At 35.5% G+C, this 24,562-nt stretch overlaps 1 protein-coding gene and 1 pseudogene across 5 annotated transcripts in view; one reads left to right on the plus strand and one right to left on the minus strand.

The window, feature by feature from the left end:
- The window catches only part of IFT80 (intraflagellar transport 80), a 113,289-nt gene that overhangs the window by 13,038 nt on the left and 75,689 nt on the right, over nt 1-24,562 (minus strand). For all 5 annotated transcript variants that reach the window (XM_061168238.1, XM_061168235.1, XM_061168236.1 and 2 more), the window contains 8 exons: nt 23,018-23,092; nt 17,187-17,350; nt 13,187-13,251; nt 11,380-11,515; nt 10,817-10,964; nt 9,541-9,712; nt 8,532-8,621; nt 8,259-8,431 (listed from right to left, as the gene is read on the minus strand). In XM_061168238.1, coding sequence (XP_061024221.1) covers nt 8,259-8,431; nt 8,532-8,621; nt 9,541-9,712; nt 10,817-10,964; nt 11,380-11,515; nt 13,187-13,251; nt 17,187-17,350; nt 23,018-23,092 — 1,023 coding nt within the window. The remainder of the gene's footprint in view (nt 1-8,258; nt 8,432-8,531; nt 8,622-9,540; nt 9,713-10,816; nt 10,965-11,379; nt 11,516-13,186; nt 13,252-17,186; nt 17,351-23,017; nt 23,093-24,562) is intronic.
- LOC133073876 (GTP-binding nuclear protein Ran-like) lies at nt 19,301-21,728 on the plus strand (annotated as a pseudogene).

Below are 24,562 nucleotides of genomic sequence, written 5' to 3' on the forward strand. Positions count from 1 at the left end.
TTGGATCTCCTTTTAGTCCAAGGGACTCTAAAGAGTCTCATCCAACACCACAGTTCAAAGCTATCAATTCTTCAGTGCTCAGCTTTGTTTATAGTCCAACTCTCACATTCATACATGACTACTGGAAAAACCATACCTTTGACTAGATGGACCTTTGTCGGCAATGTCTCTGCTTTTTATTTTTTAATTTAAATTTTTATTTTTTTTGTCTCTGCTTTTTAATATGCTGTCTATGTTGGTCATGGCTTTTCTTCCAAGGAGCAAGTGTCCTTTAATTTCATGGCTACAGTCACCATCTGCAGTGATTTTGGAGCCCATGAAAATAAAGTCTCTCACTGTTTCTATTGCTTCCCTATCTATTTGCATGAAGTGATGAGACCAGATGCCATGATCTTACTTTTCTGAATGTTGAGTTTTAAGCCAACTTTTTCACTCTCCTCTTTCACTTTCATCAAGAGGCTCTTTAGTTCTTCTTCGCTTTCTGCCATACGTGTGGTGTCATCTACTTATCTGAGGTTATTGATATTTCTCCCAGGAATCTTGAGTCCAGCTTGTGCTTCATCCAGCCCAGCATTTCTCATGATGTACTCTGCATATAAGTTAAATAAGCAGGGTGACAATATACAGCCTTGATGTACTCCTTTCCCGATTAGGAACCAATCTATTATTCCATGTCCAGTTTTAACTGTTGCTTCCTGACCTGCATATAGATTTCTCAGGAGGTTCATGACATTGTACAGAAGGCAGGGATCAAGACCATCCCCAAGAAAAAGAAGTGCAAAAACGCAAAATGGTTGTCTGAGGAGGCCTTAAAAATAGCTGTGAGAAGAAGAGAAGCAAAAGGTAAGGGAGAAAAGGAAAGATATACCCATTTGAATGCAGAGGTCCAAACAGTAGCAAGGAGAGACAAGAAAGTCTTCCTCAGTGATCAATGCAAAGAAATAGAGGAAAACAACAGAATGGGAAAGACTAGAGATCTCTTCAAGAAAATTAGAGATACCAAGGGAAAATTTCATGCAAAGATGGGCACAATAAAGGACAGAAATGGTATGGACCTAACAGAAGCAGAAGATATTAAGAAGAGGTGGCAAGAATACACAGAAGAACTATATAAAAAAGATCTTCACAACCCAGATAATCACAATGGAATGATCACTCACCTAGAGCCAGACATCCTGGAATGCAAAGTCAAGTGGGCCTTAAGATGCATCACTACGAACAAAGCTACTACAGGTGACTGAATTCTAGTTGAGCTATTTCAAATCCTAAAAGATGATGCTGTGAAAGTATTGCACTCAATATGCCAGCAAATTTGGAAAATAAGCTTTTTTTATGTCATTATGTCAGCATTGGCCACAGGACTGGAAAATGTCAGTTTTCATTCCAATCCAAAAGAAAAGCAATGTCAAAGAATGCTCAAACTACGGCACAATTGCATTCATCTCACACACTAGCAAAGTAATGCTCAAAATTCTCCAAGCCAGGTTTCAACAGTACGTGAACTGTGAAGTTCCAGATGTTCAAGCTGGATTTAGAAAAAGCAGAGGAACCAGAGATCAAATTGCCAACATCTGTTGAATCATCGAAAAAGCGAGAGAATTCCAGAAAAACATCTACTTCTGCTTTATTGACTATGCCAAAGTCTTTGACTGTGTGGATCACAACAAACTGTGGAATATCTTTGTAGATGGGAATTATTCTACTCTCTAAGCAGGCCATTCTTTGGACTATGTTGTTATAAGTTGATTTCTATACTGGATCCAAGTATTTATATTTCTTATTCCTACTTTTTATATTAGTCCTAACATTTAATATCAAACTGTCATCTCAGACTTTATCAGTTTTGTTCATTGCTGTATCCCCAGTGCCTGAAACCTGGCACATTAGAGACACTCAATAAATATTTAAAGAATGAATAATAGCTACCCTTTATTGAAGGCTTACTATGTATCCGGCAGTAAGTTAAGAGAGTTTCACATGCTATTTTACTTAACACTGACAACAAACATGTGTTTCTTGTAATTATCATCATTTTAAACACAAGGAAACTGAGGCTTACGGAGCTTCAGTAACCTGTCCAAGATCACAAGACTAATATGCGCAGAATCAGAAATCAAACCCAGGTCTTATTCCAAAGGTCCCAGTCTTAACCACTATATTTGTCTTTGTCCCATTCAGCAGCCTTTTCAAACAAGTCATTAAAAATGACCATACATTTTACCAAAAGACTGTATTTGTTGTTTTAAATGGATTTCCATGTAATATCTAAATATCCGTAGTATGGCAAACACTCAGTAAATATCTGCTGAACGAATGAATATGCAATAGGAACAAATATTCTAACTGATTTCAACAATAGCTTTAGAATCTGGAAATGAAGACAATACATAAAGTTTCTTGACAGTTTTGTAGCAATTATAATTACTTCTGCTGATTATTTGAAGTCATTCTTACCCAGTCTTTGATATTTTGCTAAAAGTGATGGGAAACTAAGGGTTTCATTTAAGTGAGTCAGGGGTCAAGAGTAACATGATCAGATTTCCACTGTGAATAGAGCACTGTGACTATAGTGTGACCAATGGATAGGAAAAGGACAAAGTAGATGCAGAGATAATGTTATACCAAGAAAAACTTGGATCAGCTTAGACAAGGGTGCTGGTAGTAAAGAGGATGAGTGCTACAGGCTAAGGAAAATTGCAAAAGTAACTCCTAGATTTCCAGCTTTGGATAGATTGAAAAGATGACAGATTACTTTGGAAGATCAAGTTTATGAGGGAATAAATATAAATTTGAACTCAAACTTATGAGACATCCATTGGGAATGCTGAATAGGCAGGCAGATAATTGGATTCTGACAGCAAACATGGGCAAGATAGAGGGCTAGGAGAGATACATATTTGGGAGTCTTAAGTGTGTAAATCAAGGTTTTGCATTCATTATGTCAGCAAATCTGGAAGACCCAGCAGTGACTACAGGACTGGAAGAGGTCAATCCTCACCCCAATTCCCAAGAAGGGTAGTACCAAAGAATGTGCTAACCATCAGACAACTGCACTCACATCCCATGCTAGTAAGGTCATGCTTAAAGTCTTGCATGCTAGGCTTCAGCATTATGCAAACCAAGAACTTCCAGATGTCCAAGCTGGGTTTAAAAAAGGAAGGGGAACTAGAGATCAAATTGCCAATATTCGCTGGATCATAGAGAAAGCAAGGGAATTTCAGAAAAACATTATCTCTGTTTCATCAACTATGCTAAAGCCTTTGACTGTGTGGATCATGACAAACTGTGGAAATCTCTTAGAGAGAAGGGAATACCAGACCATCTTATCTGTCTCCTGAGAAACCTGTATGTGGGTCAAGAAGCAACAGTTAGAACCCTGTATGGAGCAACGGATGGGTTCAAGATCAAGAAAGGAGTACGTCAGGGCTGTCTGCCGTCACCCTGTTTGTTTAACCTATATGCTGAGCACATCAAGAGAAACGCTGGGCTGGATGAGTTACAAGCCGGAATCAAGATAGGCGGGAGAAACATCAACAACCTCAGATATACGGATGATACCCCTCTAATGGCAGAAAATGAAGAGGAACTAAAGAGCCTCTTGAGGAGGAGAGTGAAAGAGCTGGCTTAAGACTAAATATTAAAAAAAAAAACTAAGATAATAGCATCCGGCCCCATTACTGCAAGGCAAATGGAAGGGGAAAAGGTGGAAGTAGTGACAGATTTCCTCTTCTTGGACTCCAAAATCACTGCAAATGGTGACTGTAGCCATGAAATCAGAAGATGATTGCTTTTTGGCAGGAAAGCGATGACAAACCTAGACAGTGTTGAAAAGCAGAGACATTACTCTGCCAACAAAGGTCTGTATAGTCGAGGCTATGGTCTTCCCACTGGTCATGTACAGTTGTGAGTGCTAGGCCGTAAAGAAGGCAGAACACCAAAGAATTGATGCCTTCAAACTGTGGTGCTGGAAAAGACTCCTGAAAGTCCCCCGGACAGCAAGGAGCTCAAACCAGTCAATCTTAAGGTAGATCAACCCTGAATATTCACTTGGAAGGACTGATGCTGAAGCTGAAGCTCCAGTATTTTGGTGACCTGATGCAAACAGACAACTCATTGGAAAAGTCCCTGATGCTGGGAAACATTGAGGGCAGAAGGAGGAGAGGGTGTCAGAGGGTGAGATAGCTGGATGGCATCACCGAGGCAATGAACATGAACTTGGGCAAACTCCAGGAGATGGTGAGGGACAGGGAGGCCTGGCATGCATGGGGTCGCAAAGAGTCAGGCATGACTGGGTGACTGAACAACAACAACAAAAAGCGTGTAAATAGTAATCAGAAGCCTTGAATAATGCTTCTTGACCTCTATCAACTTATCAGGCAGGCAGAGAGGTCTACCAGCATTTGACCAACCCACTGGTTTACAGTTTAGATAAAAAACAGAAAGGAGATGCCGAGTAGATAGGAGGAACAGAGGTGCACCAAGGGTTTGTTTTTCTTTCCCCATTACATCTCTCTGCCCCTCTTATTTCCCTTCTCCCTGACACCTAATATCTTAAAGCAGGGTCCTTTGCTGAAAACTAGAGCAGGGGAAGGAGCAGCATGGAGGGCAGGATATAGGGATAGTAGGGAAGATGTGAAATTAACAGCAGAGAGTAAGAATGGTTACATGACATGTCTCAAAGGATCAGAGATTTTTACCAGACAAGTAAAGATGTTTGCATAGGTGTGCTATGTCGCTTCAGTCATGTCCAACTCCTTCCAACCTCAAGGACTGTAGCCCGCCAGGCTCCTCTGTCCATGGGATTCTCCAGGCAAGAATACTGGAGTAGGTTGCCATGCCCCCCTCCAGAGGATCTTCCCGATCCAGGGATCAAACTTGTGTCTCCTGCATTGCAGGTAGTTTCTTTACCACTGAGCCATCACTCACATCCAGACCTAATGAATGTGGAGTTGCAAAGAATAAACTGAGTCCATTTGAGACGTAGGCAAGGAGGGTCCTTTGGAAAGATGTAATATTCACTTAGGTCAAGGAGGTACGAGAAATGTTCAGAGGGCTGTATTATAGAACATCAATAGAAACCATCAGAGGCAAACTGCTTCATCAACCTGCTCTGACATTTGCACACTGTATGTGTCTACATTTAGTGTTTGCAGAGGAAATGCATGGCAAATGATTGAGTACTGCACAAAGATCAAGAGCATGAAATTAAGCACCCGCTATGTTCATAGCTAATATAAAATGATAAAATGTTTTTATCATTCAAGAAGTATATAATCTAAAATCTTTGTAAATGTAAAAATCTACAAAGATATATAATAAAAGAGACAAACATCAATCCTACAGAACAATGTAAGTAGTAGTGTCAGCAGTATATACTTTATTGCAATAATAACAGAAAATTCAGGTCCACTTTGATATTGGAAGGCTCAGGTTCACATCCTAGATCTGCCAAATAATCCTCAACTTCTTCATTTGTATAATATTGTGGTAACCAAGTGAGATGATATATGAAAAGTGCTGAACACAATTCTGACACATCATAAGCATCAATAAGTAGAAGCTTCACTACTATTAATGACAATAAAATGGAATTTTTAAATAGGTTGTAAGCTTTCTAAAATAAAGATGATTTTTAAAATATTTGTTATATTGTATGGTGTTCAGAATGCTGTATAAATAGTAATGCTTAAAATTTATCAACATAAATATTTTCTCAAAAGTATCAGCTGAGAATATGCTATAAACACTATTCTTCCCTATTTCTCAAGGAACTCATAGTTTAGTAATGATATGTACAATTTTCCATCAGTTCTTTAATGTAGTTTTAAAAATATTATTCATATTGTCTCTTTCTAAACTACTTAAATATTTATGAATTATGACTAAACTGAGCTCAAGAAGAAAGGCCTATTCATGTTTGTAAAACCTAAAATAGTTTTCACAGTCCTTTGTATAGCTAAACAATGACAACAGATTTGTGTAAGTAAAGTATTGAAATAGAATGGCTGACCTGTATAAATGTACAAATTAAATAAAGAGACCTTAGTATGTCCATACCAAAATCGTTTATTACTTTTGTTAGCCATTTTTATTATTCCTATTCAAGGGGAAGATAGAGACAGAGTATCTATAAAAATTCTAATCTAAGGGAATTATAAGGGGCTAGTAATTAAAAAATTAGTGGGTTATTTTTAAGCATAGAGAGAGAGACAAAGATGAAAGACATTTCAAACCTGAAAAAATCAACATGTCAACTTTATAACATAGTAACTTCAGGTGTATATAAGCACTACAACCTTGTTCACTGAGAGATATATACCTGAAGAAAAAGAACAGAGAAACATAATATGCCATAGAGAAGAGAAGCTTGCCACTCAGTCTCAGAAAGCAACCTATCCCAACTCCTAAGCTGGCAGGGAAGGTTACTGATGGCTCCTTGATATAAATCCTTTCATTTGTCTTTCTTAGCTTAACAAATCTTTCCTGGATCCTCTCTCTGCCTGTCTAATTGCTTTATCCCAATCTTTCAGTGGATTTCTCTTCTTTCACCCATCCCGCAAATAGAGTTGATGTGTTCTCACTCCACACAAGCCCCAGGCAATTGCATCCATCCTTCTGGCTTTGACTACCATCCGCTTGCTTATGACTCTTAATCTACATCTCTATTTAAAATCTTTTCTGAGCTCCATGTCTAATAATCAACTATTATCGCATATCTCTAAACAAATATTTCAAATTCAACATCCCTTCCAAACCTGCTAATATCTTACCACCATCTATCCAGCTACTAAAACCAGAAATTCTGGAGCCATCTTAGACTCTCTTTTCTTCTTCACAGATAACATCTAATTAATCATGAGTCAGAAATGGCAAAAATCTTTAATGGCAGGCTACTCACAAATGTGTTCAAGCTGGATTTAGAAAAGGCAGAGGAACCAGAGATCAAATTGCCAACATCTGTTGGATCACTGAAAAAACAAGAGAGTTCCAGAAAAACATCTACTTCTGCTTTATTGACTATGCCAAAGCCTTTGACTGTGTGGATCACAACAAACTGTGGAAAATTCTTCAAGAGATGGGAATACCAGACCACCTGACCTGCCTCCTGAGAAATCTGTATGCAGGTCAAGAAGCAACATTTCTTGAACAGTTCTGGTTCAAGAAGCAACAGAACCAGACATGGAACAATGGACTGGTTCCAAATTGGGAAAGGAGCACATCAAAGCTGTATATTATCACCCTGCTTATTTAACCTATATTCAGAGTACATCATGCAAATGTTGGGCTGGATGAAGCAAAAGCTGGAATCAAGATTGCCAAGGGAAATATCAATAACCTCAGATATGCAGATGATACCACCCTTATGGCAGAAAGGGAAGAACTGAAGAGCCTCTTGATCAAAGTAAAAGAGGACAGTGAAAAAGCTGGCTTAAAACTCAACATTTAGAAAACTAAGATCATGGCATCTGGTCCCATCACTTCATGGCAAACAGATGGGCAAACAATGGAAACAGTGACAGACTGTATTTTCCTGGGCTCCAAAACCACTGCAGATGGCAACTGCAACCACGAAATTAAAAGACACTTGCTCCTTGGAAGAAAAGTTATGACCAACCTAGATAGCATATTAAAAAGCAGAGACATTACTTTGCTGACAAAGGTCTGTCTAGTCAAAGCTATGGTTTTTCCAGTAGTCATGTATGAATGTGAGAGTTGAACCATAAAGAAAGCTGAGAGCCAAAGAATTGATGCTTTTGAACTGTGGTGTTGGAGAAGACTCTTGAGAGTCCCTTGGACTGCACGGAGATCCAACCAGTCCATCCTAAAGGAGATCAGTCCTGAATATTCATTGGCAAGACTGATGCTGAAGCTGAAACTCCAGTACTTCAGCGACCTGATGTGAAGAACCGGCTCATTTGAAAGACCCTAATGCTGGGAAAGACTGAAGGTGGGAGGAGAAGGGGACGACAGAGGATGAGATGGTTGGATGTTATCACCGACTCAATGGACATGAGTTTGAGCAAGTTCCAGGAGTTGGTGATGGACAGGGAAGCCTGGCATGCTGCAGTCCATGGGGTCGCAAATAGTCGGATACAACTGAGCAACTGAACTGACTCACAAATATAAATGTGAATAAATTTTTATATGGTATCAGGAAACTCTTAAGTACAATGGAAAATGTAATTTACTAAGTGGTAGATAGAAGAATACATTAAGATCAGTCAGGTTTTGGAATTGATGAAAAATGGTTTTATTACCTTTCCCAGTTGTAGAGATTAATATTGATCTGAATTGCTTGATAAACAAGGCCAGCCTGAAGAAGAACAGTTTCAGCCTCCTGTATGTTCCCACTAAACATTAATATGTGGGCCATTTTTGATTCTTTAGATGGAAGATTTTTTATAGAATTGATATATTGAACTTTATCAATCTAAAAATGAAAGAAAAATATTTGAAGTATATAGTAACAAATTACAGTTAAAAACACACATACACACACAAACACAGAAACATAAGTAAACACTATTTACTTCACCGATTGCTGCGTAGGCTATTTCTGCAGTAGTCATATCTCGATTAGCAACTGCCATAGCAGCTAGACAAGCCCACATGGTTTGCTCCTAAAGTGAAACATGAGAACAATTATTTCAACTACATGGCTGAACTGCCTTAAAATAAACAGTGAATTAAAATATAACAAGGTTATATTTTAAGGTTATATTTTAATGTAAAATAAAAGATTGCTGAGCCTGGCACTGAAAAAAAATAGTAATTTAATAAATTAATGATGTGGAAATTTCATTGTAGCTATGCTGTTATAACACATAGGGAAAGTTTTGAATAAATTTTTTGTGAAATGTTCATTTCTAATTAAACAAGGTTTACTTTTGAACTTATGATACACATTAATGATAACTCATAGTTATAAGCCCTCTAGTCTTTTTGATGAGATGTCAAAGAATGCAACTGCAGGGAACCAGAGAAAAAGTGAGGTTTTCAGACAATGCTGTGAGAGCAGACTGTCACCAATAACCCATTGTAAGGAAAACCACCTAAAAGTCCTTTTACAAAAGTGTATTCTAAGAGAATTAAATAATGTAAAATAAAAGAGTTCTGTGGTCAAACATGCTCAGAAAATACTTAATTCAACTAGGTTGGAAAATGCTGATCTACAGTACTGAATGGTTCTTAACCTTAGCTATACAAATCATCTGAGGAACTTAAAAATATGCCCAGGCTCACTAGATTTAATAAATTAGACCTTGGGGAAAGAACCTGGGAATGTGACTTTTAAAAAAAGTTTCATGAAATGTTTTTATATGTACCAGCAAGAAAAAACTACTCACTTCTTCAGAGAATAAATCACACAGCAACATTTATCTCTCTGTATCAGTCATGACATCACTTATTAAAAAAAATATATGATCTTGTTTACAATTTTTCCAACCCTTAGTTCTTATTATTTCTCATCTTGCGAAAAGATATTGTATAAACTAATACACAATATATATACAACTGTGGATCTGAAATGTAAAGTACCTTAACAAAACGACAAAGTCTTACAGCGTCTTCCCATTTTGAACTGCTTACATATTCGTGGAGAATAGCAGGATATGGTGATATGCTGATGTGAACCAGAGAGCCATCAGCTCTTCTTATAGTTACTTGATTTCCAACAAAACTCACAATATGGGGGTTTTTACTAAATTCACTGTTGAAAAAAGGCAAAGTGAAATTTATATTCTGAGCAAAAAATTTCATACAATTTAAATTTGGGAGTTGACCCCAACATACATATGAAATCTACAATCTCCAAAATGCATCCCAAGAAAGTTAATTCCAGGGAGAATGTATATCTTTAAATAAATATTGGAATCTAACTTGCTATGTACACTTAGAGCAAAATATACAAACATTTTAACATGACAAAAGTTATTACATATTTGACAACTATGCCTAAAAGCATTTGAAATGATCTTTTTTCCTAAGAATTAAGGTAAATCACACAAATGATTAAAGCACTTAGCTTCAGCTTTTGAAAGTACAAACATTAAAAAGTTGATTCCAAGATTATTTTCTCATAATAACAGGAGGTGAACTTTAAGTAAAGAGACTAACTTCTCTTTATTAGTTAATTTTTTTATATGATGACTCTCTGGTTTTGCTAACGTGAGCTTGAATATTAAAAATGAACTCAGATTTGAAAGTCAAACTAACATTTGGCGTTGAGAAGCCTTTGTATTCCTAGTTTGCCAAGAATAAGAGATCTCCCTGTTATTTCTTAGAGAATTTAGGAATATAAATGCATTTGATTTTCTGAAGAATGTAAAATTAAAAAAAAAAAAACTTTTTAGTAACTTTATGTATTTTTTCTATATTTAATATCAATTTTAAAATTCAATTCTCAAGAGACATACATTCCTGAGAGTCTCAAGGTCAATGATAAAATGGGAAAGAGTAAAGGCTGCCATAAAATTGTATATCACAGAAAAATATTGAGTGCCTAAAATAAAATAATTAAACCACATTGAAAAAACTACCTGAGTTACCATTAAACAACAGTAAACCTGAAAATCATATAAGAAAAAATTATATTCATTTAAGAAACATATAAATAAATAGTATTACATCAATACAACACTTTCAACTTGATTCTATCACTTAAATCTCATTAAATTAGTTTCAGCTGAACAATTTATTTAGTTGACCAAGTAACATAAAAGATTATTTTGTAGGAATGAAATCAGAAGTAAGAATACAACACTCTGTTAGTTTTACTGATGACAATAAACAATCCCACACAGTAAAATGTTACCTTGCATCCCTTTCGTATAATGTTTTAGGCAAAATGTCTCTGTCCACATAAACCGTATTGGGGTAATACCAGACGGTAAATCGAGTATCTTGAAGTCCACAAAGGATATTGCACGTATCACTCCACGCCAAAGTATGCACCATTGTTCCTTATTTTAAAAAGAATGTTAATGTAATGTTAATGTATTAGTTCCATTATATAAGTATTAAAAACATCTTTAAAATCAGCTGATGTATAAGACCCCAACTAACTGCTGGTAGGTATGAGTATTTTCTGATGGTGAAAACATGTGCAAAAATTCACATAAAAATTTATGGAAATATTTGAACATTTTACCCAGAACCATTATATTTTCAATCTGCATGTCTTTTTTTCAATACCAAGTGAGTTGCAGCAGCTAAAGATTTGCTATCAAAATGGAATTAAATGGCTAAGAAATGTTAGGAGACCAAAGCATTATTCACAGATTCATTCAAGCAAGTAAGCTATTTAGTATAATATAAAGAGTAGATCTAAGAATACTGAAAATAATAAAAAATATAAATGTATTACAATTATTTTACCAAGTTTGACAATCTGTTCTTCCTTCCCAAATCGTTTCACTGAAGTGATATAGAGATCTCTATTTTTATCAATGAAAGCAATTTTTCTATCATTGGTGAGTCCCTTTTGATCCAGAGCAATTTCCAAAACTTCATTCTAAAATTTATAAAGAATGAAAATTCTGGATTAGTTTCAGTGCTTACATCAGATTATTTTAATTGTTTACTTACAAGAACATATGTTTATTTAAAGATCAATTAAATATCATTTACCTACTTATAATGGTAAAATGTCCCTGCTAAATAACTTAACTGCTAATATACAAATAATTCAAAAGTTAAAGTATAATTACTGGTTTTTTTAATTTACAAGGGAAAATGCCAATTAGAACACCATAAAATAATGTAATCTTTGAAACTCTATAAGTTGAAATACACTTCCATTTGTGTCTATCATTTGGGCACAAGTTAAACAAATTTTGATACATCCATAAAATGTTATACTTATGGCAGGAAGAAGGACTGCAAAAGTACTTTTATCTATTGATATGGAAAAATTTCCAGAAATAGAATGTTGCCTGAGAAAAGCAAAGTACAGACTTATATGTCATCTTTTTGTAAAAGAAAGAGAAAGGAACACATACCCATTTTGTCCATGTATGCACTAAAAACCTCTGGATGGATAAAAGGAGATTAATAATGATGGCTACTTATTTGGTGGAAAGGAACTATACCGACAGGTGCAGCAGGAGTAGTTTTTCACTGACTGCTTTTCCATTTCTGAACCACTGAATGTATTTGTTATTCAACGAATAATTACAAAAAGAAGAAAATAAAATATAGGGTAACACTTCACTAGTAGCATTAGACAATAAAGTTAAAAAAATCTTTAAACCCTAATATATCACTTATTGGAGGATAACTCAATGGAAGGGTGCCATTTGTTTGTTCTAAAGCTAAAAGTCAGAACTAATAAACAGCTCGCAATTCAGGAATTTTTTTTCCAGTTTCAGATTTTTTTTTTTTTCAGTTTAACTACAGTCTTAAAACCTAAAAAAAAAAAGGGTTAGAACAGGTCAATGGGAAAAGTGTAAGCTGTATTGATGTATAAACACATTTTTATTTACTGATATTATATGTGCTAAAAGTTTAATCAAGATAGGATATTCTATTGAAAAGCAGTAAAGAGGGACTTCTCTGGTGGTCCACTGGTTAAAAATCCACCTGCCAATGCAGGGGACGTGAATTCGATCCCTGGTCCAGAAACTAAGACTCCACACGCTGTGGGGAAACTAACTCACAACTACTGAGCCCATGCACTGCAATTACTGAAGTCCATGTGCCTTAACTGGAGAAAGCCCGTGCACAGCAATGAAGAATGAGCGCAGTCAAAAATAAATAAAACAAATAATAATTTTTTAAAAAGGAGTAAAGAGCTTGAACAAAAACATATGTCAGATTTCGTTCATTCAATTAATTTGCATATATATAGCTTTCCATTACAGAATTTAATAGTGCTTAGTCTTTAGGAGATTTTTAGGCAAAATACTCTGCATAGAATGCACACTGGTTTTAAATATAAAACTAACCTCCATGTTTTCCTCCTTAAAATGAAAACATTAATTTTGCTCTTAGTGTTTTGTTTTTAATTTTTGTTTTCTGGCCTCAGCATGGAGCACATGGAACTTTGCCAATTAGGGATCAAATCCATGCTCCCTGCAATGGACGTGCAAAGTCTTAACCACTGGACTACCAGGGAAGTCTGAAAACATTAATTTTGAAAAGAAGTAAATAACTATTTACATTTAAAATAGCTAATATCCATCACCTTATGAGAAAGAAACTTCCCGTCTCCCATTGGTTTTCCAGTTGATGCCTCAAAGAGGAAGATTACTTAAAAAAAAGTAAAGCATTAATTACCATATTATCATATTAATTAGCATATTACCATAATTAATTACCATATTGTTAGAATTTTTACTGGCAAATTTCTATGGAGCTATCACAATCCCAATGAGAAATTATTTAACTCTTTGCACCATAGCATACCTATCAGCACCGCAGAGCAGCAGCATCAAATTCCTAGTTAGTAATAAGGTCATATTTCTCAGTGGAACCAAACAAGTCTTCCCTAAAATATACATTCCCTAATTAGAATTATTATTAATGGCATGGAATCAATGTACCACAGGATCAAAAATGGCAAGTCCAAATCTGGATGTAGTTTATAATTTTCATAACTCTGATTTAGACCAACATAACAACCCAGACAATCATTTCACAAAGAAAAAATATATTGAGTGCCTACTATACTACCTGGAAATTATGTAGTGATGAGTTCCCTGTGGTCAGTACACTACTGTGTGATAATCTGTGTGGTCTTTGTCTTGGGTTCCTGACACAGGTCTTCCACAACTGAGTCACAGGAATGTCTTTGTTATGCTAATAGAGAGACTCTGGGTGATTCCCTAGATAGCTTCAGGACAGCTATAGGGTCACCAGAAAGACCAAGCTTATGATTATAGAGTTTGGACTTTCAATTCCCTGAAATGGCTTTTTGTGTGCTCAATCTTGCCTGACTCTTTGCAATCCTATGGATTGTAGCCCACCAGACTCCTCTGTCCATAGGATTTTTCAGGCAAGAATACTGGAGTGGGTTGCTATTTCCTCCTCCAGGGGATCTTCCCAACTCAGGTACTGAACCTGAGTCTCCTGTGTCTCCTGCATTAGCAGGCAGATTCTTTACCACTAAGCAACTTGATGTTCAACTTCACTACACTGATGCAAAGGCTCTTGCCTGGATCATCAATGACTCATATGCTGCCAAATCAAAGAGTCTATTTTTAGTCAAGAATCTGCTTTTAGTCTTGACCTCCCAGGAGCACTGGATACTCCTGACCATCCTGTTTCTTGAAACTCCTATGTGAGCTACCAAAAAACACTGTTTCCTCCTGATTCTTTCCTATTTTGGACCATCCCTTATTCTCTTTTTGCTAGTTCTTCCTTCTTTGGTGGTCCCTGTTGCTAGGTTTTGTTTTAGGTCACCTATTCATGCTATATACTTTCCTGGATTATTTTCATGACATCAATCATTATCTAAAAAATGATAATTCAAAGTTCTCTATTTCCAATCCCATCTTTCTCAGATATTCTGAGTAGGCCAAGTTGTAAAAATTATTGGAGATGTGTACTGAAGAAGTCAGGAACAAAAGCTGCCTCTGCCCCTTCTGTTTCATCAAAGGCCTCTCCTAGTGTCATAAGTGACAGAGATATTGCCCACTATTTTTTGCTCTTTGAAGACTGTCAGCGCTTTAGTGATTCTCTTTAAGTAACTCCCAAATTACTCCAGTTCACCTTCCTCTACCCAGATTTTTGTTTCAAAGAATCACTCACAATGACATCATAGTGAATCCATGCAAGGTGGAGGAGGAGAAGCAAGTCAAAAGCAATACTCCTACTGCTTAATGATAAGGAGTATCTACCTTAATCATATGTACCTCTACTCCTTAATCATAATTAAATGCACTTAACATGCATTAATTGAGCACTACTAGGCTTGGTTCAAAGAATCCTGCCTGTAAAGGAACTCCCAAGTCAGGAAGGAACCGCTCATTTCATCCATGAATGGTCCCCTTGAAAGAAAACTCCTCCAGGTTAAAGATTCCAGGTACTTCAGTTGTGCTTTGTATTGTTAGTGTATATCTCTATCTAGCCTTCAGTAATTACTAGTTTCTTTAAACATAAGAAAACTACTTTTCTTCTCACTTTTCTATCAGTTCTACAATAATTTTAGTTTATGTTTTTAAAATTTTCTGTTTATGGCAGGATGGAATAACATGATTATTTTATTCAACAAAGTTATGTAAGGAAAACATAATTTATTTGCATGTAAATCCATAACTCTGAAAATGTTCATAATTCTTTTTGGCTCTAAAATTCTACAAATTATCAGTGGCTTAAATGATAATGAAATATGTTTCAGATGTGAATTAACTACAGGAAAATTCAGAATAAGGTATATTCAGTTGGAAATATACATATCTTATTATAGCTTCCATCTAAAATATGTGATGTTGAATAAGGCAAGTATAGAAACTTCATAGTGATCACTGGGATTTTCAAATTTAAGTTCACTGAAGACAAAAATCTAACTTCCAAATTATTAACAATTACACCCCCATCTTAAATCTGTCTGCTGTCTAGATTCTGCTTTATTTCATTTCATTTCATTCTCTTTCCTCTCTTTTAGACAGGAAAGAAGTCCTTTAAAAACAAAACAATTACCAAATGTCCCCTCTCAGAGAAAGCCTGAGGCGTAAAGAGAGAGAATAATAGCTCTGTTTAGGAGAATTATCTTTCCTACCAGAATGAGAGGTGATGCTATCTGAAAGTACTAAAAATTTTTAAGTGGGACAGTTTCCTAGCTCCAAAATTAGATGTTCCATGAACTAACGAAATTAACAGCCAGGTCATACCGTTTTTTAACATGTCACAGTAATGAATAATGTTTAGTAGTATGTATTACCAGAGAAGAAACAATTATTCTGTATCTCACCACTAGGCTTTAAGGGTGCCTCACTCTCACTCTTACCTCATTAATTCTTTTTCCTCTTACTCATCTCTAAATATCGATGCACTCAGCCACTGGTCTTCTCTGTCTATATTCACTTTCTAGGTGACTTCATCGTGCCATGGCACCATCTACACATTAATGACTCCCAAATTCCTATCTTATCTCCAACTGTCTTCTGAGCCCTGGATTCCTTTATTTCATTGTTTCCTCTCCGACCCCTCTTGGATGTCTAGAAAGTATTCAAACTTATCATGACAAAAACAGAACTCTGGGTTTGTGTAACCTACTCAAAACTTCCTCGTTCCCCACCCTTCATTCACCCAGGAGAAATTTTAGGATAATGTGCTTGTCTTCACTCTCTCAGGCCAGCGTCTTTACCATGGCCAAGTCTACACGATCTGACTGCTCCTTATCTAACTGTGTCTTCTCCCATCACACTCTGCTTAGTTCACGGTGACCTAGTCCTAAAGCCTTGTTCCCACCCTTGCATTTGCTTGTCCTATAGTCACTGCCCTGCCCCAGCTCTAGAACTCTCTATGCCCTTATCCTGCATTAATTTTCTTCACAGCATGTATCATTAGTTGACTATATTTGCTTGATTACCTGTTTTTTTTTTTTTTTGTACTTTTGTATCCTCAACTTCTAGAAGACTACTTGGCACTTAGGAAGCACTCAATATATTTGTTGGATACATGCTATGATACAGCATTGCCTTAAAAAAATAGTTTTATTCATACTGTGACATTCCAAAACACCTGACATACTTAAATTTATTTATAAACACTAATGTGGCCTAGATTTTTATATGAAAATCAAAAATTATTTGTAACCTTCTCCTACTTTAGTTTAAAAATACGTAAGTATAAAAAATACATGAATATATATAACCAAAATAAACAGTACAATGAAGCACAATATTTACTATGTTACTAAATGAAGAAAAAGGAAATACTTTCAATAAACTTAAAAATTAACATACATTTTTAGGACTCACAGTCTTGAATTAAAACTATACCAACAGCTACTAAATATATAGATTTACTTCTTACCACTAAGCTTTGATGTTGTGACAATATTTATTTGTTCCATCAACTGGAAAGAACACGACAACTTTAGTTCTTTAATTCATGATTAGGACAGATTAGAAAGCTCACCATTCTTCCATATAAAGTCAACATATTAATAGATGAGAAAATGAAAATCAATTGATGAAAATTTTAATAAGTTTCATTGAAAATTATAAAAATGCACTTACTTTTTTCATCAGCTTTGTCTTTTATTGCTATGGTATCATTACTCAGAGAGACAGTCTGTGCATTTAGAATATCTGTTCTCATTCCAGGAAATTTTGGAGAGGAAAGGAAGCGCCCTTCATAAGAATATAAATAGATACCACCACCATCTACAAGAAGAAAATGTCTAAAAAATACAGAATAAAGATGTATTCTCAAGTAGGATTTACTATAATTTCATTTTCATTTAGAAAATATTTTATGCTTTGGAAATATCTAAATCTTACAACTAAAACGATAATAAAACATAGGTATATAAAAATGAAGTATAAAAACAACCTGAAAAGTCAACATTTGGTTGTTTTGATTTGTTTCCCAGGTTTTTATTTTTTGATGGAAGTAGGAAAAGAAAAATGAAAATGTCCATAATCACAACCCTATAAAGTTTTGATCCCTTTAATATCGTAATTATAATTCATTTCCTTTCCTAAAGAAGCATATCTATACAAAAGCAATAAAAATCATGTAATTTACAATTCAGTGAATCTTTTAATGACAGACACTATTTGTTTTATGAAATAGTATTAACACATATTTTACAATTAAAGATTATGCTAAGGATCATTAAATTACAGTATTAAATTAGATTAAATACTAGGCAGAGTCCTAAAGAGTGAAAATGACTCAAAAATTAACATCACAGTGAGCATTTATTAAAATAAGAAGCTTTGATTTTAAAATAATACAGTAACCATGAAGAAATGTATTCATATCTAAAAATCTGTTTTTTTAATGTCAGGTAGTTGGGTTCATTTGCTGTGATGACAGCTCTATTCAAGGCGTAGTATCTTGTGTTGTTTATTTTTTAAGTCAAAATATAAACATTTTATGGCTGCTATTTTTTCCTTTGAAATTTTAAGAACATTACAAAAAACCAATTCAAATAATACAGAGAAAGTAAAAGATCTCTTGCAATCTTCTTACCTCCATAGAGATAACTTGTGGCAAAGTATGGATAGAACTTAATTAACTCTTTCCTGATGGACATTTATTTTATTTCAAATTATTCACTCTTAAAGAGTGTCTAAGGTATGGCTGATTCATGTCAATGTATGACAAAAACCACTACAATATTGTAAAGCAATTAGCCTCCAACTAATAAAAATAAATTTAAAAAAAAAGAGAAAGAAACAAAAAAAGAATGTCTCAGGTATATACACATCTCTGTATGTTTACATTGCTTATTTCCTTAGTATAAATCCTAAAAATGCAATATTTGGATCAAAGGGCATATACTTTTAAAAATTTAAGATATGTTGTTAAACTCCCCTTTAAAAGGTCTATTGATTTACACTCATACTATTGCTATATCGGAGAGTCTGTTTCTTCAAAGCTGAACATATTATTACTTCTTAAAACTTTATGTTCAAGCTATTAATATCCCTGATTCAGATTTTTTTTTTTTTTGGATCACACCACACAGCTTAGGAATCTTAATTCTCCAACTAGGAATTGAACCTGGGCCCTCAGCAGTGAAACAGCCAAGTCCTAGCCACTGGATGGCCAGGGAATTCCCCAGAACTATTTCTTGATTCAAGAATTGCTAACTGTTCCTTTTTGCTGTGGAAACCATTAGGAAATAAACATCAAGATAAACAAAAGTTAGTATACAATGAATACCAAAAATGACACTTGAATTAAATGAATACTTGAGTACTGCTGTGTGGCTTATTTAATTGAAGGATTTGGCCCTTACACATTAGTGTATGAAAACAATATTTGCTAATGTTGACAAGTGACATATCATACTAGTATATATTCTTTTTTTCGTCTCAGTAATAAAAGCATTTTCTCTTCTAAACAACACACTAAAGCTTTAACTCCTGTGAATAAACATTATTGCAAGGGGCAAACATTTCTAATGTACAAATATGGCCAGCAATGGTTAGTAAATAAAATATTCTAAAAAAAAAAATTCTTTAATTATCTAATCATTTACACTATTAACATATGACTTTGAGCATATTCAATATACATTTATAAATACTATATAAAGAAATAAATTTATTTGGAACTATTCAAGTAAAAACGAATTTCAAAAATATGGTTTTTTAGATAGCTGATATCTTACCTTTTACCTGGCAAAGATGTCTTTTTGTTTGAAAAATTTACGATATAAATCAATCAATCAATCAATCAATCACTGGTTCAATATCATTAAACAGCTGGTAGACAATCTGATACAATTATTTTCTTGATCATTCAGGGTCATCAATATGATGATCATACTCTTCAGCAACTGTGCAACTGATAGCTTTGATATTTAGGAGAATCTGCTGGTGCTATGCTTCTGCCACCTTTCGAGCCCTTAGTCAGATGGGCACAGACACTTCTGGAAGTAACACTGAAATGGCTGCCCAAAGAGAAGCCCAAGTTCAGTTCAAACTTGTTTTGGTTGGTGATGGTGGTACTGGAAAAATTACATTCATGAAATGTCATCTGACTGGTGAATTTGAGAAGTATGTGGCTACCTTGGGTGTTAAGGTCCATCCTCTTGTGTTCCATACCAACAGAGGATCGATTAAGTTCAGTGTGTGGGATCCAGCTGGTCAGGAGAAGCTTGGTGGACTGAGGGATGACTACTATACACAAGCTCAGTGTGCCGTTGTAATGTTTGATGTAACATCGAGAGTGAGTTACAAGAATGTGTCCAACTGGCAGAGATCTGGTATGCGTGTGTGAGAACACCCCAGCTGTGCTGTGTGGCAACCAAGTGGATGCTAAGGACAGAAGGGTTAAGGCAAAGTCAACTGTCTTCCACTGAAAGAAGAACCTTCAGTTCTATGACATTTCTGCCAAAAGTATCTACAACTTTGAAAAGCTCTTCCTCTGGTTTGCTAGAAAACTGACCAGAGACCCTAACTTGGAGTTTGTCACCATGCCTGCTCTTGCCCCGCCAGAGGTGGTCAAGGCCCCAGTCTTGGCAGCACAGCACGGGCACAATTTAGAGGTTGCTCAGACAACTGCTCTCCTGGATGAAGATGATGACCTGTGACAAAGTGAAGCTGGGGCCCAGCATCAGAAGTCTAGTTTTATAGGCAACTGTCCTGTGATGTCAGTGATGCAGGGTGTTTGCCACTTTATTATATAGCTGAGAAGAACACGTGTTTAATCTTTGGATGCTGAAGGAGATAGATGGGCTTTTGAGTGAATATGGCAGTTTAGAAAAAATACCTTCATTTTTTGGACCTGCATATGTAGGTGTTTCGGAACACAGTTGTTTCCTCCTTGAGTTTCTAACATAAGACTGCTATAGTCACATGACAATATTAAGAGGTGGAATCTTGTTTGTTACTGTCATTCCCAGTCCTTTTCATTTAGAATCAGAATAAAGTTGTGTTTCAATTGAAAAAAAAAAAAAAGGCTCTGTGCCATTCGTTTTTCTCCATGCTTCCTTGCCAGCAGTCACTTTCTTCCTGTCATTGTGCCAGATTCTAACAGCCACCAGCATTCAGCATCTGGCTATTTGTAGAAGGCTATGGGCTTCCCAGGTAGTGGTAATGAACCCCCCTGCCAGTGCAGGAGTTATAGGAGACACAAGTTCAATCCCTTGGTTGTGAAAATACCTCAGAGTAGGAAACAGCAATCCACTCCAGTATTCTTGCCTGGGAAATTCCATGGACAGAGGAGCCTGGCAGGCTGTGGTGCATAAGGGTCGCAAAAGAGTCAGACACAATCTAGCAACTAAACAACAACAAATGGGCTAGAAAACCTGATAATAACACTCTCAAGAGCTGCCTAAGTGGTGAGTAAAGGAATGAGGTAATAAAATAAATGGTTTTAGTGAAAAGATTTCATGGGCATCAATCTTAAGTAATTGTAGATTATATTTTCATGCTTTATTCCTGGTTTTATCAAGTTTAACTTTCTAACTCTGACCTCTGATTCCGTAGGGTACCACTGTACGTGACAGATTGGTTGATCATTTTCATGGAAAAATGTGGGTTCTGAGTAATAGCTATTACTACTTTACTCCAGTTAACTGGCCCAGAGTTTCTCAGTCCTGTATACACAAAGTCTTGATAGAGAATATTGTTTTTCAAACTCCAGATCACAGCCTAGTGGTGCCTCATAAAATGAATGAATTTCAACCAGTATTTTAAAACAAATACAAGACAGAAAATATGGGAACAATGAGGTCAAAAATATGTTATAGTAATTTGCCTGTTTCACTGCCATTCTCTCATCATTACTCTGATGTTTACTTGTAATAAGTTTATTCTTATCATTTATAATAAATTGATATATTTTAAATGTCTCAATTTTACTTTCTAGTATTTTGTTCTTGTTCAGTTGCTAAGTCATGTTTGACTCTTTGTGACCCCATGGACTGCAGCATGCCAAGCTTCCCTGTCCTTCACTATCTCCCAGAGTTTGCTCAGATTCAAGTCCACTGAGTCAGTGATGCCATCCTCTGTTGCCCCCTCCTCCTTCTGTCCTCAATCTTTCCCAGCTTCAAGCTCTTTTCAAGTGAGTTGACTCTTCACATTAGGAGGCCAAAGTATTAATAGTTTCAGCTTTAGCATCAGTCCTTCCAATGGATATTCAGGGTTGATTTCCTTTAGGATTGACTGGTTTGATCTCCTTGCAGTCCAAGGGACTCTAAAGAGTCTTCTCCGGCACCACAGTTCAAAAGCATCAATTCTTTGGCGCTTGGCCTTCATTATGGTCCAACTCTCACATCTGCACAAGACTACCGGAAAAACCATAGCTTTGACTATATGGATCTTTGTCAGCAAAGCGATGTCTTTGCTTTTTAATAGACTGTCTAGGTTTGTCATGGTTTTCCTTCCAAGGAGCAAGAGTCTTTTAATTTCACGGTTTGTAGTCACCATCTGCAGTGATTTTGGAGCCTAAGAAAATAAAATCTGCCACTGTTTCCATTTTTTCCCCCATCTATTTGCCAAAAAGTGATGGAACCAGATGTCAGGATCTTAGTTTTTTGAATGTTGAGATTTAAGCCAGGTTTTACACCCTCCTCTTTCACTTTCATCAAGAGGCTCTTCAATTCCTCTTTGCTTTCTGCCATTAGGGTGGTACCATCTGCATATTTGAGGTTGCTGATATTTCTCCTGGCAATCTTGATTCCAGCTTGTGATTCATCCAGTCTGGCATTTTGCTTGAAATACTCTGAATATAAGTTAAATAAGCAGGTTGACAATATACAGGCCTGACGGACTCCTTTCCCAATTTTGAACCAGTCTTTTGTTCCATGTCTGGTTCTAACTGTTGCTTCTTGTTCCGTGTACAAGTTTCTTAGGAAACAAGTTACGACGGTCCAGTATTCCCATCGCTTTAAGAATTTTCCAGTTTGTTGGAATCCACACAGTTAAAGGCTTTAGCATAGTCAATGAAGCAGAAGTAGATGTTTTTCTGGATTTCTCTTGCTTTTTCCATGATCCAATGGATGTTGGCAATTTGATCTCTAGTTCCTCTGCCTTGTCTAAATCTAGCTTATACATCTGGAAGTTCTCAGTTCACATAGTGTTGAAGCCTTGCTTGAAGGATTTCTAGCATATTAAAGGCCAACATATATAACCCACACATAGACCTCAATAATTTTAAGGATATAAAGAAATTCTGAGACCAAAAAGTTTTAGAACTACTGATCTAAGAGCTTATTCTCTTATTTTTTCTTTTCTTTTAAAATAAATAGAAGAAACAGATTGATTCCAGTGTATCAGTGATTTCAGAACACACCATCCTGTAAATGGCATGCTTTAAAGAGTACTTTACTGCAGTTTAAAATATTTTAATCCCCAAATTCAATAGTGAAACATGATAAATAAATTACCTTTCTGCTTGCAGAATTAAACTAACAGTTCCTTCCTTGAGATCAAATATAAGTGGTGTATTCCAGTTCTTCGTACTGAAAGACAAATAAAATGGATACTTATTTACACTTAAAATACTTTTTAATAAGTAGTGGGTACTCATTTTAAACAAAGCATCTTTAGTTTCACAGTAACTCTGTATATGATCCTATTATAGCACTTGATATGTTGTTCTGAAATTATTCATTTGCACATCTGTATACCTGACTAGAAAGTGGAGTCTGTGTCCCCAGCATCTAGCACATAGTAAGTACTTAATAAATGTTTATTCTAGGAACCACAACATGTGAACTGAGGAATCACAAGTTCATGTTCTGTCATTTATTAGCTCTGTGATTTGAGCAAGTCATCTAATGTTTCTCTTTTGAAAAATAGTAGCAGCATAGCTTAGTGAAAAGAGGATGGGTTTTTTTGGTCATTATTATGTAATATTTTATTGCATGGATATGGCACAGTTATTTATTCTAATGTTGATGGACATTTGGTTGATTTCAGATTTTGATTCTTATAAATTGTGATGCTATGAACATTTTTTTAAATTTATTTATTTTTAATTGAGAGATAATTGCTTTACAATATTGTACTGGTGTCTGCCATACATCAACATGAATCAGCCATAAGTATACATATGTCCCCTCCCTCTTGAGAGGATGGGGTTTTGGCTAGACAGATCAGGATTAGAAATCTGGTTTCACCACCTGTCAGCCTTATGATCTTAATAAGCTTAACCTCCTAAACAACAGTTTCATTATTTGTAAAATGGTGATAATGATGTCTTACCTAAAGTATCTAGTTAACTGCCTGTTGTGTAGCAGATACTGAACAAAAACTATAATAATAATAACATGATCACTTTTCCTATCAGTCTCCCAGTGTAAGTGTTGAGCAAATGAAGATTTCTGTGAAACATTCTGTAAACTGTAAAATTCTATATACATGTAAGCTATGACTATGCTTACTGAACAAATGGATAAAACGAATGAACAAATAACTCCTATGAGTTTCATGATGTAATATGATTCAAAGACAGGGATGGGTAGAAAGGACATTTACTACCTGAAAAACCCATCCTCAAATAATCAAAGTTGCTCGATAGTTTAAAATGTTTTATTATTCCTATATATTCTAAACTTCTCTCAGTTACTTTCATAGAACTAATTCTTTAAATCTAATTCTTTAAATCTCATATGCAGATCCGGAAGATGGGGGAAGGGAAAGGCTGCAGTAAGCAGGCACATTGCTGGAAATTAATCGTGGTTAACGCAGAGCCTGATACCCATTTCAGTAAGTAAATGCATGAATAAAGCCAAATAGTGAATAAACTGTTACTAATAATCAGCAAGTCTGGAGTTCACAGGTATGATAAAGCTATGTACTTTTGTACTTTAGAAAAAATATCACACATGCTTCATTTATGCAATCATTAGAATTAACCTTCATTCTTTGTCAAGAGAGCTAAAAAGAACAGTGAGTATGAGGGGTTTTTTTCCACATCCCCTTCCAAA

The sequence above is a fragment of the Dama dama genome, chromosome 19 (genome assembly GCF_033118175.1).
Source record: "Dama dama isolate Ldn47 chromosome 19, ASM3311817v1, whole genome shotgun sequence".
NCBI classification, from domain to species: domain Eukaryota; kingdom Metazoa; phylum Chordata; class Mammalia; order Artiodactyla; family Cervidae; genus Dama; species Dama dama.